Genomic DNA, 18,258 nt, shown 5'->3' on the forward strand with positions numbered 1-18,258 from the left:
TTCTGGCTGCTGTGGCTTCCTTTCCTTCCTTCCTTGCACGCACAAGGGCCTCTTCTAGATGTCAAGGGCTTCACCCAGGCTAGGCTTTGCCTGTAAAGAACTAGATTAGTAAATATGTTAGGCTTTGTGACGTCGCAGGCCTCGTGGTCTCGGCCACAACCCTCACTCCGCTGTTGTACCGTGAAAGCCACAGACAGGTACCCATGAATGGGGTGGTGGCATTGCAATAACACTGCATTTTTCACAGCAGGTGGCGGGTTGGACTTGGCCTGCTGGCTGTGGTGTGCCAACCCCCGGCCTAGCACGGTGCCTGGCACGTCGTGCGTTTTTAATAAATGTCAGCCATCCTCGGAGCTGGGAACTGCCCCTTGACACTGGTTTCCTTGTTTTTAACAGAATGTCGAGGTCCTGGCCAGTCGGAGCACCACTTCCGAGCAAACCCAGCTCGGGGCTGAGATACAGGTGAAGGCTCTGGAGGCGGAGAATGAGAAGCTGCGTGGAAGCCTTGCAGAGCTGGAGCAGAGCACTGCTCGGCTTCGGAGGCAGGTTGCTGACCTTAAAGACGATGAAGCCAAGGCGAAGGAAGCCCTCAGGAAGTACGAGGTGAGGCTCCTGGGCCTCATGCCCAGCTGGGGCAGCTGTGATCCTTCTTTCTTATGTGAGTGGTTCAGAGGCAGGAAGAGATGTCATAATTTAGTAGGAAAGGTCAAAGCACTTGTGACTATGTCTTCTCTGCACACCAATCCTTTTTTTCTCTACAAGTGGTTTAAATGGGAGCTGAGCTTCTAACGAGGCCTGGGAACAGGGCTGATGATGAGGTCAGGGTGGGCATGCATGCGAAGACACGGGAATCCCCACTCACACAGACGTCAGACACACGCTCTTCTTTGGACGCTGAGCAGAGGCCTCCGCAGTCCCGAAAAGGCCGTCTGCACACCACCGTCAGGTCCGTTCTCTCTCGTGTCCATTTATCCTTTGTTAACATACAGTCGATGGGTTTTGAAGTCACAGGCCAGTTCTCTGGTTTGCCGGGTTTCTAGAGGTGCGAGGCTGTTTGCAAGAGACAGGTACTGATGGCAGCTGACAGGAAAAGAGAGGACAGAAGAAATGTAAAGGGAGGTGTGTTCCACCAGAAGTCATCTGTCAGAAACACCTGGGAGCCTTTTCCAAAACTCTGCGTGCCTGAGTCTATTCAGCACCTGCTCCAGGGGCGAGGCTGGATATTTGGGCTTTCAAAAAACCATCCCAGGCGATTCAGATGTTCACATCCCGGCCGATTCAGATGTTCACATCCCGGCCGAGTGCGGAACTCAGACAGGTACAGACATCCAGGGACATGGCTGCTGTGTGCTGTCTCGGGCCCGTGGCACTGCTGGCCGTGTCAGTGGAGGTCCCTGTCACCCCTTTCAGGCCCCTGCGCCAGCTTCACTGCCACAGCTCACATCTGAGCGCACACTGACCCCATGTGTCCTCGTAGGGGGAGGCTCGGCAATCAGAGGAGGCCCTCGTGCGTGCAAGAAAGGAAGAAAAAGAAGCCACGGCAGCCAGAAGGACCCTGGAGAGTGAGCTAGAAGATGCTCAGGTAAATGCTGAGGGCTGTTGTCTGTATTCCCTCACATAGGAAGCCCAAGAGCAAAATTGCCGTTCGTGCTCACGTTCCAGGTCGCTCCTTCGTAATAGTAACCACGCTGACCTCAAAGTAGCCCTCTAAACCAGTGGTCCTTAACTGGAGGACATTTGTAGTATCTGGAGACAGTTTTGGTTGTCACAGTAGGAGAGATACTACTGGCAGCTGGGGAGTAAAGGCCGGGATGCTTCTAAACATTCTACGTTACGAAGCACAGCACAGCCCTGGCAGCAGCGAATTGTTTGTCCCCACATGTCAGTTATAGAGGTTGAAAACTTCTGGCCTACACATTAAAGAGCTTGACAACTTTCCAAAGATAAAATATGAATTGTGTAAGAAAGCCGGCAGGCTCAGTCCCCAAGGCAGTGTGGAGTTGGCTGTCTGGCAGAAGCCAATTTTCTCTCTCCTCTGGGCAAATGGACTCCAGAGAGTGCATCCTTGAAGATGGCTTTAGAAGGAGCAGGAGGAAGTCGCTTTCTTGGAGCTAGAGAGCTATCTCTATTCAAAATCAGTAGATTCTTAGAAAATTAGATTTTCTCATTTTGAAGGTTAGGAAACATGATTGAGGTACATTCTTAAAAAAAAAAAAAAAATAGCCTGCACTGAAGTTCAGGTTCACTTTGCACAGTGACCTCCATGTGATCCAGGTACATCCTTCCTTCGACCTGCTCTCAGGTTTTAAAGAACCAGCACCAAGCCTCCCTCGGGTGACTGTCAGGGGGAAAGCCAGTGTGTTTGAGCAGTTGTCTAACAGGAGGCTGCTGAAGTTTTCCACCAGGAACATGGGGGCCGGAGGGGGGAGCACAAGGAAAGTGGTGAGCGCCGACGGCAGTCCAGAGCCGGATTGGTAAAGGCCTGATGGCAGCCTTCCTTTCTGTGTTCAGCTGTTTCTCTTCAGGGTGGCGGAGGGGAGCCTGCGCGTACCAGCGTTCACGCAGGTCCCCCATAACTCAGGGGCCCTCCCCCGCCCTCCCCCATCGGCTATCACTGCCTTCTTTCTGGCTTTGGACAGAGACCTTGTTTTTGTATGTAGTAAGGCCTGTTTTTCCTGACTGTGGAGTCTGAGTATCCTTGCTTTAGATTTCTTGCTTTCTCTCCCTCTCCACCCTCTCTCTCTCCCTCCCTCTCTTCCTCCCACCCTCCCATCCATCCATCCGCCATTCTGTCCATCCAGTCTTTGCTACAAACTCCTGTTCATTGATGTTGAGTGGATGGCAGTTTCACTGTGCTGCTGTTTAAGGTCTGTGATGACTATAACCCAGCCGCCAACAAGTGGGATTTAAATCTGAGCTAGTTGTGGACACCAAGGGAGAGGAAACATTTGTATTCTACAGGGACAAAAACCTGTACCTTCGTGTCACGTGCGTGCAGAGCACTGGGGGCAGCTGGTACGGGCCCTCAGTCTTCATCGTCCTTTGGTCAAACCAGAAAGTTTCACACACAAGGAAGTAGTTCACCAGCTGTGAACCCAGGCTCACAGTTACTTACGGGGAGAGAACAGATGATGGCCTCAAGGCCCAAAGATCTCAGTGTAAGCCCGACCCAGCCCCACCTCTGGATCTCTGCCCTGCCTTGGACATCACCCTCATTTGCCACTTTTGTTGGATCCCGCTTTCCCGGGCGTTGAGATGGTGAGGGTGCGCTGTGCGCTGTGTGGCCACGTTAACACAGTCAGCAGGGATTTTCAAAGGGCATCCGAATGATCTGGTCTCAAAAATTTCTGTGAAAAGTGCACCATCACCCTACATTACTGCATTTTCTCCAAAATCTGGAAGCAGGTAGTGAGCTCCTTTAGTTTGGTACCTCTGTGTGCGTGGCTCTCTCCCCAAAGCTGGCCCCTGAAAGGGGACTTAACCCTGAGAGGAAGAGAAAAGAATAACTTTTCCCCTCAACATATGCATTTTACATTTCAAACCCTTTTTGCCCTAGCAATCTGCTGCACCTTCACGTGTGAGACGTATATTTCTCTTCAGTAGCTGAACAAACACCATGTGAACTTAGGTCTGACTTATTATGACTCAATCAGAAAGTGGCAGAGGGTCCTAACGATGCCGTTTTTGATTTGCTGGACTCCTACCACGTGGTCTAGGATTGTGCTGCTATGTAGATCGACTTGAGAGCTTCATTCAAGGTGGAAGTGTCTATGATTCCCTGAGAAATGGCCTCTGCAGATGGGGAAGTGAAGAAACCTTTTCTGGAGAAGCCACAGTTTTTTCCCGCAGGGAAGGTTAAGGGTTTGTGTTCTTCATACCTTCACCTCCCCACATTGGACTTCAGAATTAAAAAGCGCCGATGCTCCCACGGTTGCAGTCCATGGTCATCGTGTGACAAGGGTCTGGGAGACCAGCTTCCTTCTGATCAGCCTCTCATTCCTTAAGCCCTTCGGGTCACCTGCCACTTGGTTACTGTTAATACGAACAAGTCAGGGCATTACTAAGTCATGTAGTGAAAGGCTCTGCCTTCATTGCCAGAAAATTGCCCCCAAGCTCTGGGGCACTCACTTATCTATCCATCTACCAACTTTGTGTTTTGCATTTCCCACATTGATGCATTTCCCCAAGTTTTGATTCCAGTATAAGTCGATGGGCTTGTATTTCTGGTCTTGGAAATAGAGTCACTGCAGCTACAGAGCACTTCACTCCTAACTCCTAAATGCAAAATTGCCAACTCTGCTTCTTTTCACGTGAATTTGGGACTTGTTTTCTCAGCAGTGATGTATTGGAACATATTTCTTGAATAATCAAAGAGGAAGAGCATTGTGCTGATCAACATTTCTGAACTTTAGAGCACATTAGAATTACCAGAGTGACTTTCAAGTGCAAGTTTGTGGGCCCCACTCCAAGAAAAAATTGTGGATTCCATAAGAAAGGGCTAGAATCTGCACTTTAAGGAGTACTTCCTGCTTGGTGATTCTGATATAAGAAGTATTTAGACCACATTAGGGGATAGATACTAATTTTCAACCAGTGAATTTTTATCGTATGCCTAACGGTGAGTCTGGGCTAGGAGTCTTGCCCAGACAGAAAATCTGTGTCTTGCCTGTAGAGATCTTACTACCCTGCAAGAGAGACAACCACGCAAGAAATATTTTAAAAATAATTTAGCCCAAACTGTTCTTCTAGGAAAATATGTGTGTGTGTTGAGGGGGTGGAGTGGGGTGGGGTGTTGGCCAGGCCCCAGGCCAGACTGGGTGCGTCTTGGTTTCCAGGCACAGGAGAGCAGAGCTGGGTGGCAGCCCCGCCTGAGCCAAGGGTGAAGCCGAAATGCACACACCACACAGAGGCTGCGTGGAGCTGGGGCTGGCTTGTCTGCTGGCCTGGAGCCCCTGGGGTTGGGACTCAGGAGGAAGAAAAAGACAGGCTGGGGCAGGGGTTGGGTTGGATCCTGAAGGTTCTGTGGGAAGCCATTGATTGCCCTCTGTATTTGCATTTGTTTTTCAAGAATTTACATTTTGAGATACGTGTTTCTGAGGGTTTTCTCCCACACAATAGAACCATACATCGCTTACCTTGCCCTCCCCTTTGCCCCCTACACCGCTTAGTCAGCCACAAACAAGTCCCAGGCATTGACCCTGACTCTGGGGTGTGCCCAGCTGGGCTGTGGTGGGAAGGACTCCTGCCAGTTGTCCCACACTGAACTTCTGATTACCTCTCCTTAGCACCTTTTCTTCCCCCAGCCACTTTTGTTGACTTTGGTTCCCCACAGCAATTAACTTGAGCAGTTCGGCTGGGTTGGCTGGGTTTTGCATGCAGTCAGAGCCAGAGGGGCAAGGAGGGCCTTCACAGGTGGCTCTTTGGCCCCAGGTCAGGTGGTTGGCCAGCCGAGCTGTTCACAGGCCCCACACACCAGGAGTGCCTGAAGTGATTTGGGAGTGTTTTCAAGATGCCTGAGTTATTGCGTGTGTGGCAGAAACTTGTACATTGTTAAGCACTGTAAACATCTAAACCATTCTCTGCATCCACCTCTGCAGGGCACAGACTGAGTAGGTCTTAAGCAGCATCTGTACTATCCCACATTCAGCCCTCAGCACCTCACAGCACTTTCCTGGTGACCCAGCCCATGTCTGGGTCCTGCTGCCCGTTTCTGAGCTGTGCTGCTTCTCGACATCTTGGTACCCAGCCATTTAGAGAAGCCGCCGTAACCTTTTTAATATATTTTAGGATCTTGTTATAGAATTGCATGTTTTTTACATAGAGGGCTTCAGTCTGTGTGAAGGTGTGAGATGAGAGCTCCAGAGAAGCCAGGGGAAGTGATCACCCCAGAGACGGTTGCATTTCCTAGGAACGGCGAGTATTTGGTGCTGATTCACTAAGTAACCATTCCCAGGCGCTTTTTCTGACTGGGGTCTCTTCCATGTAACACCGCTGCTCATCAAGTTCATCAGCCTGTGGACTGCCAGGTCCTTTTTCGTCTGTGCATGAGTCCAACCCACGCATTCTCCCTGTGCCCAATTGGACTCTTGGCCTGTGGACAGTGTGCTCTGTCCTTATAGGTTAATTTTTAGTTGTTTTTTTAATCCTCACCCAACGATAAGTTTACTGATGTTTTTGAGAGATAGATGAAGGAAGATAGAGAAAGAGAGAGAGGGGGTCGGGGGACAGACACAGAGACAGCAATTGGTTGCCTCTCATACGCACCCCAACCAGGAATCAAACCTGTAATCTAGGCATGTGCCCTGACCAGGATCGAACCCTCAGCCTTTTGGTGTCCATACAATGGAGCCAGGCGAGGGCCATGTTTCAACTGTCATGATCATCCGCGTAGCAGAGTGAACTCAAGACTGCTAGGTGCAGTGCTGTGTGTCACAGGGCGTAATGTGACATACAGCCATGCCATGCAGGTTTGGGTTAGTCTCATGTGTCACTTCACCTTGGTTTTCAAGCATGAGCAATCAGTTTTTTGGACACTAGCTGAATCGCCACCCCCAGCAGCCTCGGCCGTTTTGCAGCCTTTGTCTGCCTCTATATGTTGGTGGCTAAGTCAGCTTGGTCCCTGAACTTCAGAAGCAGCAACGTCCTTGTGTCTCTGTGATGGCTTTATTTTGATCCTTTTCCTTATCACCAGCGTGACAGGTCTGATTGCTTTGTGGTGCAGTTATGAGACTCCCTCTGCTACTTGTTCTTGTGGCTGACCTGGTAGATGACAACAGTATCCTTTCCCTGCCATCTGCAGAGAAATCTGAGTCAGGCCACCCAAGAGCAGAAGCAGTTGTCTGAGAAGCTAAAAGATGAGACCGAGCAGAAGGAGCAGTTAAGGAGACTGAAGAACGACATGGAGAATGAGCGATGGCACCTGGACAAGACCATTGAGAAACTGCAGAAGGAGGTGAGGCAGCAGGATGAGGTGAGAGAGCAGGAGGGAGGTGGGAGCACGGGGAGGAGAGAGTGTGGGGCACACACCAGTGTTGGGACCCAGCCTCTGCTGAGGGCCTGATGAAAGCTGAGGAAGCCTGCAGTTAGGTGTAAGCACCAGTGTGTCAGGGGCCTGCAGACCCCTGAAACAGCTCTCAGGACTTGTGGGGAATCCCAGGTACACAGAAGCTGTTCTAGAATATGCCAGTACCCTCTGGATTCTGGGCCTAGCGTCTGCTTCCCAGTTAGAAGTGACTAAACCTGCATAGCCCAGGACGAGGCCCTTTGCAAAATTTTGGGGAGGGTGTGGAAGAAGGAAGAGGAGGCATGATCTGTGTTTGGATGGGACCCAAACCTAGCTCCCTGGTCCCAGACGGAGCATCACAGGGCAGGCTTACACCCGTGTCACTTCTTCCAGATGGCTGACATTGTCGAGGTGTCCCGCACATCGACGCTGGAGCTCCAGAACCAGCTGGATGAATACAAGGAGAAAAATCGCAGGGAGCTTGCAGAAATGCAAAGGCAGTTGAAGGAGAAGACCCTGGAGGCAGAAAAGGCCCGTCTGACTGCTGCAAAAATGCAGGAGGAGGTAAGGCCTGGCCAGACCAGTTCCTGCTTCCCCCTTATTCGGAGAATCCTTCCAGGCTGTGAAACTTCTAGGGGAGACTTGGGGTAGATTTTTGGGGTAGATTTGAGCTTGGTTCCTCAGTCTTAACCCTCTGGATGGTTACCTGGGGCAAATGACATCCTAACACACAACGAACCCCGGGCCTCTGTGGTGAAATTGGTAAAACTGTAACTTGGCCATTTTCTTCATTAAGCCAAGGTTTTCTGCCTAAAAGGTTTAACTACCATTTATGGAGCACCAGCGATGTTCCCAGCTGTGTCCAAATGATTTATATGTATTAATGTTTTCATTTAATCCTAAAACAGGGATTATAGTAACTGAGGTAGGGTTTTTTTCCATTTGTTTAGAAAATACAGACTTTTATTGGAGTAGGAATGGTAGACAAGAGTTTCAGAACAATGATGGAGACAAAAAGAAATCTTCAGGAACTTATGAGTATTGAAATTATTAAAACAGAGCAAAGTAACCCAAATTTTAGCTCCCTTCAGTCTTGACTTCTGAAGAGCTGAAGAGAAAAGAAAGGGAATGGTTTTGATTATTTTAATGGAGAACCGAAGGCTCTAAAATGCAAATACATGAACGCTGATTTCTAGCTCAGCTTCTTGCCAGCTGGATGACCTTGGGCACATTACCCCAATTTTCTGAGCATCTGTTTCTGCCCCTTTAAAAATACACAAAATAATAATGACTTAATAATTAAATGAGAGAACATGTGGAACTAGGTAGCAGAGGGTCTGTATATCCTGGATACTAATGTTGTTATTATTATTATTTTATTCTAAGTCTTAATTTTTCATAAGCAGTGCCAAGAGCACTAAGATTCCACAGGAAAACAGATTCCACGGTTTTTCTTTAAAAAACAAACTTTTAATATCTTTGATGATCAAAGAAAAGTCGCCCATGAGTCGGTGTTGAAAGTGTGTGGAAGAACAATAGATGTTTATTACAGACTTCAGGAACATTTCTGAAAGGATCCTGGTAACAGACCCCCTCTGGTGCAGGGTCATGTGATACAGGAATCCAAGTAAAAACTGAAATTAGCTTATTGACATCACCGTTCTCTTTGGCATTAAACAAGCATTTTCATTTCTCCAGCTAGTTGGACGGTGGGTTCGGATATTTGCCAGGACCCCAACAAACACCTGGGGTGCGGTTTTGATCTTAGAAAATTGTAGCGCCACAGTGGCCCCTGCAAACAGCCCCTGTTGCTTTTTCTATGGTGCTCATTCTGCTAGAATCTCCAGATTGGAAGGAACCTTCATGATAGATAAGGAAACTTAGTTAGATAAGGAAACAGATCCAGAGAGGTTAGTTAAGGCCAGATGGAGGCCAACGATGTTTATAAAGAAGAACAAACTCCAAAAGGATTCTTTACGATGAAAACAAAGACCACCTTTCCTAGATTTTCTCAATGGTAAAGTCCTGTGGGACACTGTTTCCACTTGAATGGTACAAACGGACACCTCATCATTCTATACAGAAATGGCAGATACCCCCCTGGATCAAGCTGCTGCAGTCATGGAATTGTTTAAGACAAAATCAAATTACCAAGTCAGGGTCACTCAGGACCCTTGAAAAACTCAAAAGTCAACTCAATTCATTGCACCCCCCACCCCCGTCCTAAGCAAAACAGTAAAAAAAGCTGCGGTCTCTCCCAAGGGCTGTCACACTCTCCTTTTTTGCTTCGAGGGAAATAGACATTTTACTGTTTTGCCTTTGGTGTGGAGCTAGGAAAGTTCTGATGTAGATAATCTTTAGAGAATTTAAGACTTAGAAGTTATTGTTGTTCAGTTAATCTTCTAAATATCACTTAGCAAAGGGCAGTTTTAACTATGTAAAGGCAGCACAAGAAGCTTCAAAAGTTATTTGCTGACTTGTGATTCCAGACAGCTGTGCTGTTTTGCGCACCCTGCCCCAGCCCTTGAGAGATGTCCCTGGGACTCAGGGGCGCCGGAAGGCAGGGCTGTGCCGGGTGGTGGGATGGAGGGCCATGTGGGGCACCGGGGAGGGTGCCAACAAGGAAATGCAGGCTGTCCTTTTAACAGTCAGTCTCTCTGACTCTCAAACCTGTGTTCTTTTCTGGTATTACTTCATCTGATTCTCATAACAGCTGTATAAGGTAGGTTTTAAAAATTATCCCAGTATTGCAAATTAGGAAACTGAGAGGTAGAGAGATTTCAAGTGTTTTGAGGTGCAGTGCACCTTCTCTGCAGCCAGCGACTGTGCCACCATCCTTTCTTCATGGGCTGATGTTCACTTAGTGCTTCCACTCACAGTTTCATTTCCTAGTCGTCTTTGCACTCGGTTACCACCTAAACCAGACCAGGGTTTTATCAGGAGAGGTCTCCTTCCAGGCTGTGCTGTTTCGTAGGAATGTCCCTGATGCCATCCCATCAGCCACCAAGAAAGGGACACATTTCTCAAAGTTTTCCCACTGGTCTTCCTAAGCTAGTCTAACCCGTTGAGTCCCCCTGCACCCCTAAGACCATCTTTGGGGCTTTCCCAACTTTTCTGTGAAAATCACCCCCAAGCAATGGTATTCTGTCACGGAGTTTGGCACTTCGCTCTCACACACTCCCTGAAGGAAGTAACCCCTGGTGTAGTCTGTTCCTAAGACTGTGCTTTCAACCATCTCCTGGAGGCTGGCAAGTTGAGAACAAAACAAACAGCCTTGGACTTCACCAAATCTTTCCACACAGATGTTTCAGGAGTACCCAGTGTGTGCAGAGGTGGCTCGTCCCTTCCGGGAGATTCCGGAGAAGGGAACACCGGACGGACCAGCCCTTGTGCATCAAGCTCTTTAGTCTGACGCAGCCTTCAAAGCTGTTAGTTCAGTGCCACCTTGTGGATGAAAAGAGCACTGTCGGTTGTGACTGCTGATGACGTGATTTTCTTCCAGGGGGCGGTGGCTTTCACCTAATGGGCGTGTTTATGTTATTAGATTTCATGCCTGCAGGTTGCTTTGGGGTCATTGAGTTGGTTTTTATTTCCCCTGACTTTAAACTTCTGTTGAGGTGATGCTGATCCAGCTGGGCAACAGTTATACCCTGGGAAGCACTTACCTAGTTCAGTGGCTTTCAGTGTTTCTGATCACGAGCTGAGGTAAGAAATACCGCTTGCATTGCAGCTTAGTAATATATACATCCCTACAGTCAGATGAATACATTATTTCCTTGTACTCCGAGTACTTTTTAAAATCTTCACCCTAGGATATATTTATTGATTCCAGAGAGAGACTGACAGACAGACATTGATGTGAGAGACACATTGATCGGTTGTGTCCCATGTGAACCCCGATCAGGAGTCGAACCTGCAGCCTTTCAGTTTATGGGACGATGCTTCAACCAACTGAGCCACACTGGCCAGGGCCCGAGTATTTTTTTAAATTTATAACCCAATGGGTTGCTTCCTGTAGCTGGAAACCCCCCTCTTTTTATAGACAAGTAACCTGAGGCCCCAAGGGCAGTGGCACTTGCTCTGGTCCTCCGATCTCCTCGGGCGCAGCCTGCACACTGTCCATTGAGATCTCTGTGCTCCCAGTGTGCCCAGCTAAGCGCCCCAACCCCTCCTTGCTGTAGATGCGCCTGATGGAGGAGGAGCTCCGGGACTACCAGAGAGCTCAGGATGAGGCACTCACGAAGAGGCAGCTTCTGGAGCAGACGCTGAAGGACCTGGAGTACGAGCTGGAGGCCAGGAGTCACCTCAAAGATGACCGCAGCCGACTGGTCAAGCAGATGGAGGTGTGTGGGTCACATGGGTGGCCCCAGGGCCTGGGGAGAGCGAGTTGGGACACGTGGGAAGCAAGCTTTCTGCTCAGACCTCAGCCTTTGGGGACCCTTCGGTTAGGAAGGTCATGTCTTGATTTGGGGGAGCTGGTAGTTCGTAGACTCCTAGGACACCTGTGCTGGAAGGAGTGATGGAAGCAATTTAGCCTCGTGTCCTCATTGCCTTGCAGAGGAAGCAAAACAGAGACCCAAAGAGGCTAGGTGCATTTACCAAAGGGCACATCGATGGTCTCTGTGTTGCTTTAGGCTGTGCACTTGATGCCAAAGGAGATGAGATGGCTGCGGGTCCGAGCCGTGCCCGAGTCCAAGCTGCCGAACACCTCAGGCACAGGGCGCTCATTTGCCACGCCTCGTGCTCCATCACTGTTGGCTGATTTGGACCCATTTTCCCTTATAGATGGCCCAGCTTTGCCAAAGCTAGCAGCAAACTGGCTCGATTTACTTTGCGTACACAACATAAACACGGTCCAAGAGAACGGCTCAGATGGTGCTCGATGGAGCCACCAGCTGGGGGTGACTTGTTCACAAGGTGAAACACAACACGTGAAAAAGTGCGGCGAGTAATAGAATCCAAGCTCGAACAGCCCGCCAGGACTGACGGGGGGTCTTGATACCAGTCCCCCTGGGCTTAGGGAAAAGAATAACCCTCAAGAATAAAACCAACCCCGAGCCAGAAAACCCTTGATTCCCCTACCGCTCCCAACACACCCCACATCCCAGTGGAATTTAGAGAGGGAGAAAGAGGCCTAAAATCAGCCCCGGACCTGTGCGAGAAGTTAAAATTGTCAAGGTTTTGATAAAGGGCAGAGAGTGCTCAAGGCCAGGAAGGGATAGCTTGAATTTAAAATCAATGGAATTCCTGATTCAACTTTGCAAATAAATAGAAATAACTTTTAAAACCTCCAGGGGACTTAGTAGCAGTTCTCTGTAGGGAGTGATGTCTGAGTCATTAATTTCATTGGATGGGCACTTTTTAGGTTAGGATAAGCTGGGTACAGTTTTCTAGGGTTGTTGTATTTTTTGCTAATGTGCTGGTTCTGATCTTATTAGGGGAGGTCATTCTAAGGCAAGTTAAATTCAACCCATTTAACTAGGAAGTAATTATTCTAGGACCCAAACAATTTGGTTCAACGCAAGCTAAAGCCTTCTCGGACAACGGTGCAGAAGCCTCTGGTGTGATGACCCGTGGCCAGGCCCCTGAACGCGCCTGCGAGGTTGTGGACAGCACATATTGTAGGCAGGAAGAGAGCCCTGCGAAGAGGTGCTTTTAGCTAAACATTGGCTTGTCTGGTCATCTTCTAGAATACTCTGACTAAAAAGAACATTCCCTTTTGCCAACTCCAGGTGTGGAAGCAGTGGTGTAACTAAGTTTCATTTGCCCCTCTGCAACATTTTAGATAGTTCTTCACTAATTACAAAATGAGTAGCTCTCCAGGCCCCACCCCTACACAGCACACTGCAGGGGCATCTCCTCCCCTAAGAGGCAGCTGGCGCAACTGTCTTGGTGTGACTATCTTGCCTGCTCCTTCACTAGCATTTAAATTAATTCTCAGGACTCAAGAGCTCTCTCAGCAGTGAGCGTTTTCTGTAAACTGAGAAACTCGGGTGGCTGTCTTGTGTCGGTGTGGCACTTGTGGATCTGTGCTTTCCGACTTGAGTGGAGCTGGCCTTGGAGTAGTCGGGGAGCCCTGAACAAACAGGAGGCCTGGTGCAGGACTCAGCTGTCTGTCCCGCTCTGGACTTGGGGCTCGCAGCTACTGGGGGAGAGCTTTCTGGGTCCCCTATAGTTTCAGTCAGTAACAGGGAGGGCATTCGCACACATTTAGGCATTCACGTGAGTTCTGTGACTTTTCTTTTAGGCACTTACAGAGGCGTCCACAGCTTGTCAGTCAACATTGATGACGGCAGAGACAATATTTATGTACAGATGCCTCCAACTCCTGTTTAAAAGCCCACAATGCTGATTGCTTTTGTGTGTGTGTGGCTCTGAGTTAACGCAGACATAGGACAAATTGGCTGGTGACAGTAGAAACACATGCACAAAACCCACGGCCTGCAGTCCCAGGTGCGGTGGTTTACCTTAGAAGCTTCATTTTATTCACACACAAAGCTACTTGGCAGTTCTTTTCTCTTAACGCTCAATGATGTTACATTAGGAGCCATCAAGAAAGGCAGAAATTCTTCTGTGGTGGCTGGTTTAGCAGAGTGGGCTGATACTGTATCTGTGTTATTCTGATGTGGGTTTGGGACTGTGCAGAGCTGAGTGAGGTTCCTTAAAAGAAAGAGGCAGTTGCAACAGACTGTTAGAGACCTGACTCCTGCAAGGCTCTTGGAAACCCTGAGTGGGAAGGAGGCAAAACCTTGTCCCAAGCTTGGAGCTTGTAGAGAAATGCACCTTGGGTGATACCTCATTTCCCTCATGTAACTTAGATACCTTAGGCTAAGGTAGATCTTAGCAGTTTTTGGTTCATGAAGGGGTAAAAAAGACTTGAAAGAAACATACTAAAGTATCCTTAGTGCTTATGTTAGGGCTTGGGGTAACATTTTTCTCCTTTAATGAATTTCCTAAATGCACAGTTACATTTTACATTATGAAAGCAATAAAACACAGTTTTAGAAGTATCTGCTTTGGACAGTATGAGAAATACTGGGACAGCGCTTCCCAAACTGAAGCGACATGATGTGCCCTTGGGGTTTCCTTCCACAGGAAAGGCCTCGCTCCCGAACCCAGGCTGGTGTCAGTGACCTAGGCTGCCTTGTGTCTTGTTTCTTAGGACAAGGTGTCTCAACTGGAGATTGAACTGGAGGAGGAAAGAAATAACTCGGATTTGCTGTCTGAGAGGATCACTCGGAGCAGGGAACAGGTACTGTATGGAGTGGGACGGTGAGTGGATTGTCCTGCAGGAAAGAGGGGACGTGAGAGGTTAAACCTGAGGATCCAGCTAGAGGAGGGAGGAGAGTTCATGCCTTACGGAGACCATGGAAGATGGCGAAGTCCTCACCATGACAGCAAGCCTATAGGAGGGAGATGCAATATGTCACGTAAGGCATCCAGTGGAAGTTTCCTGAGTGGTTATGGATAACAATCTATCAGCCATAATAGGTGCCTTTAGACCCGAGTCTCTAGGAGTCATCAGTTCAGCAAACAATGGTGTGGAACTTGGTAGCTAGTGCTACATTGGTGCAATGGCAAGTCAGTAATGAGATGCAGTCTTTTACTGTAAGGACCTTGCACGCCAACCAGCAGTACACAGACCTACGAGGCACTCACAGGGCAGTAACAGCACCTTCCAAGGGACTGCTTTTTGCAGCTTTGAGAGGAGCTTCACGTACATTTGATCCTTACGGCAACACTGGGGGGCAGCTGGAAACAGTTCACTCTGCCCTCACACTGTGGACGATGGAAGTAATTTTCCAACTAGACTTAGTATAATTGCAAGGTTTTTAGATTTTGCTTCCATTTTTAATTAAGGAGAAGTGCAGAGTGGTTAAGTCACATCCTGGAGATGGAGTATCACGTCACTAGAAGCGGGTGGCCGTGACCCCACTGCGTGCCCAGACTACTTGGGAGATAACATGGGCAAGTGTTATGGGGTGAGGGTGCAGAACACTCGGCGGCGGTTTTGAAGAGAACTTTTATATTCGCTAATCTCAGCCTTCACTTACGTGCTACTTGCGGGTTACCTATAGTAACCTCCAAGGGCATGTACTGTGTTTTGCCGTGTATAACGCGCACTTTTTTGCCAAAATTTGTTAGGGGAAAATAAGGATGCGCGTTATGCATGGGTAGAACTAATTCGGTATCTATATAAGTGTTTTTCATCCTTTTATTTATGCTTATGTGTTAAAAGTGTGACTCTATGAAACAATATTTGAATGCAAAATAATACCCTGGAATATGAAACTTGGTTTGTTTCTAAATATAAATAAATAAATAATTGAATTAAAAAATTAAAAGGAAAGATTTTTTCCTGAAAGTCTGGGTCAGAGCCATGGGTGTGCATTGTGTGCAGAGCGCGTTACACACAGCAGAATGCGCTGCCTTCGGCGAGGGCTTCGGTGAGTGCCTTGCCCCTGAAAATGGGGCCTGAGAAACTGGGCATAGGCATTTAGAAACCTCTTCTCCTCTTGATCTGCTTTGGGCACTTTCTTTTTTAATGTTAGATATATTCTGTTGTTGTTCAATTACAGTTGTCCCGATTTTTCCCCCATTACTCTCCCCTGCCCCGCCACCTTCTGCATTCAATCCACCGCCCCCGTCATCTTTGTCCATGGGTCCTTTATTCATGTTTCTTGACTTGGCCCTTCCCCTTCTTTCCCCCGTTATTACCCTCCCTGCCCCCCATCACTGTCAGTTTGTTCTTTATTTCCATGTCTGGTTTTATTTTGCTTGCTTGTTTGTTGTACTGATTAGGTTCCACTTACAGGTGAGATCATAAGGTATTTGTCCCTCACTGCCTGGCTTATTTCACTTAGCATAATGCTCTCCAGTTCCATCCATGCTGTTGCAAAGGGTAGGATCTCCTTCTTTATTTCTGCTGCATAGAATTCCACTGTGTAAATGCACCACAGTTTTTGGATCCACTCATTCACTGATGGGCACTTAGGCTGTTTCCAGCATGTGACTATTGTAAATAATGCAGCACTTTCTTAATTAAACAATGCAAACAAAACCTAAAAGTCTTGGATGATGCTGAGTAATATTTAGGAAATTATGTGTAAAAGGATTGACATTAAAAAAATCTGAAATACAAATTAATTTGGGCAAGATCTTCCCCATCGAAAGAGGCACTTTACTCTGGCCATTCTTACACTTTTTCAGTCACCACCTTCCCACCATCTCAGGGTGACCAAGAACTGGAGGTTCCAGTGCTTAGGGACAGTGGCATCTGAGCTGGTAACCTCTACTCAGAGTGGAAGGAGAATACGGGCTTCTTTTCCATCTGCCATTGTTTCCCTGTTGACAGACAGGTTCTTTGCAAACTGGTGAGACAGTGGTGCTGCTTTGCTTCTGAGGGTGAAGAAGTTCCAATGGGAGTCCCCATCCACGCTCCCCACCAAGCTCAGGTTTGGTCGGCATGTTCCAGGGCTGTGTGGGTAGCATTCCTCCGGAGGGTGGCCGTCCATCGAGCCAGAGCTGCAGAAGTTTAGAGAAAGACCTTCATGGAAACCTGAAGTTCAGGTGGAGAATCCAACTGTGACCTTTGAGCCCTATTCTAGGTTCTTACGAAAGCCTGCATATTCTAAGTTCTCTCACTGGTATAAAAGCTGTTTTGTTACCCAGCCTGGCTAAAGAGCTACATTACCACAGGGCATTTCAGGATCTGCTAAGCATTTATAATGAGAGAAGAAGTGGCTATAAATTTGTTTTGCTAATCCTTCTTGTGACTTATGCAAGGAGGGGGTGGTGGGAAAGAATCAATAATCAGGCAGTTAAAATAGACTTCCAGTCCCATGTTTTACACCCAAAACAAAACACAAACTGGCTCAGGAGGTGGTTGCCTCCCTTCGTTTGGCTGATGGCCCCACACTAAGAAATTGATCTCTTGTTACCCCATAGTTACTGGGGTCCTGGGGAGTAGAACTGCTCCCCGTGATGCGGTCATGGTTGAAGATATTTTCACTGAGCCAAGAACTTGAAGTAAGCCCAGGGAGGAAGTTACAGGAACTAACTTGCAAAACTGGAAAGAGCACTGGGCTGCAAGTCTATATTTGTCAAGGAGATTTCTGAAGGTTTTTCTAAGTTCCAACATTGAAAGGCTGTGAGAAGGTTTTGTAAAACTCAAAGTGTCTGAGTCACCCTTTAGTTCCCCCGTTTTCTCTTGCATCTGAGTTCTGTGCCTGAAAAGATGAGTTTCACAAAGTCTCGAGCCTCTTTGCCCTATTGGCCTCCTTCTTCTTCTATTTTCTCTCTTCTCACTGCACTCTCTGAGGTAGGGAGGGTAAATGAAGCCTGGTGTCTGTTGTAAGTGGAGAGATGGAGCATTGTGTTCAAACTGATGTAGGAATCGTTAAAATGACAAGACCAACCCCCTGAGATGAGGTGATGCCGCCTGACTGAGGGCTTGGGCCCTGCTGTGTCATTGCTGGTGGCCTAGGGCACACCCTTAACAGCAGAGCTGGGCCGAAGTGGAGGGGCGTTCGCTTGGCTGTGGAGGCAAGGGTGACCCAGGCCAGTAGAAAAGCGATTCATCCAGCCCAGGCAGCTGGCAGCCAGGATGGGTATACCAACTTGAGAGCTTCGGATTGCTTCATGGTCTTTCCAGGTCTGATCGAGGCTGCTCAGTTGCCTTGACAACTACAGTATAAAGCCCACTGGGTCAAGTCTTGGGCTTCTACAGTTACTTTAAGGAACTGCTCCCCAGTGGCCAGCTCAGTCCTGCTCCTCAGTCTGCCCCAGGGGGATGCACCCACCAGGACAGGGGACTGGGAAGTAGGGCTCCATGTGGTCAGTGAGTGAAAGATCAGAGTGGGATTTCTTTTTTCTTTTCTCTTCTTTTCTCTTTTCTGTTCTTTTCTTTTCTTTTCTGTTCTTTTCTTTCCTCCCTCCCTCCTTCCCTCCCTCCCTCCCTTCCTTCCTTCCTTTTTCCTGAGACTAGGAACATTTTTTTTTAAAAATGCCTCCCATTATATCAACTGTTCAAAAGCCCAATGTGTGTAGTTGGTTAATAATAATTTTCCTTTCTTGTGACCGAGTATCATTTTTGATACCAGCTAGGAGTGTAGGCTCACCAGCGCCTTTACAGCCCACTGGTAAACACGGGTGACGGGGTTAAGTGTTATTAGCGATCATAAATATCCCTGGCTTTTCATTAACCCAGACGGCAGCTGCTTCTAATCCTGAAAGCTGGCTTGGGTCACGGGTAC

At 48.1% G+C, this 18,258-nt stretch overlaps 1 protein-coding gene across 3 annotated transcripts in view; it reads left to right on the forward strand.

The window, feature by feature from the left end:
- CGNL1 (cingulin like 1) overlaps positions 1-18,258 on the forward strand; it is a 152,328-nt gene that overhangs the window by 121,907 nt on the left and 12,163 nt on the right. For all 3 annotated transcript variants that reach the window (XM_053928490.1, XM_053928491.1, XM_053928492.1), the window contains exons 9-14: positions 397-603; positions 1,478-1,582; positions 6,800-6,952; positions 7,397-7,567; positions 11,185-11,346; positions 14,166-14,255. In XM_053928490.1, the coding sequence (XP_053784465.1) occupies positions 397-603; positions 1,478-1,582; positions 6,800-6,952; positions 7,397-7,567; positions 11,185-11,346; positions 14,166-14,255 (888 nt within the window). The remainder of the gene's footprint in view (positions 1-396; positions 604-1,477; positions 1,583-6,799; positions 6,953-7,396; positions 7,568-11,184; positions 11,347-14,165; positions 14,256-18,258) is intronic.

The sequence above is a fragment of the Desmodus rotundus genome, chromosome 7 (genome assembly GCF_022682495.2).
Source record: "Desmodus rotundus isolate HL8 chromosome 7, HLdesRot8A.1, whole genome shotgun sequence".
NCBI lineage: Eukaryota > Metazoa > Chordata > Mammalia > Chiroptera > Phyllostomidae > Desmodus > Desmodus rotundus.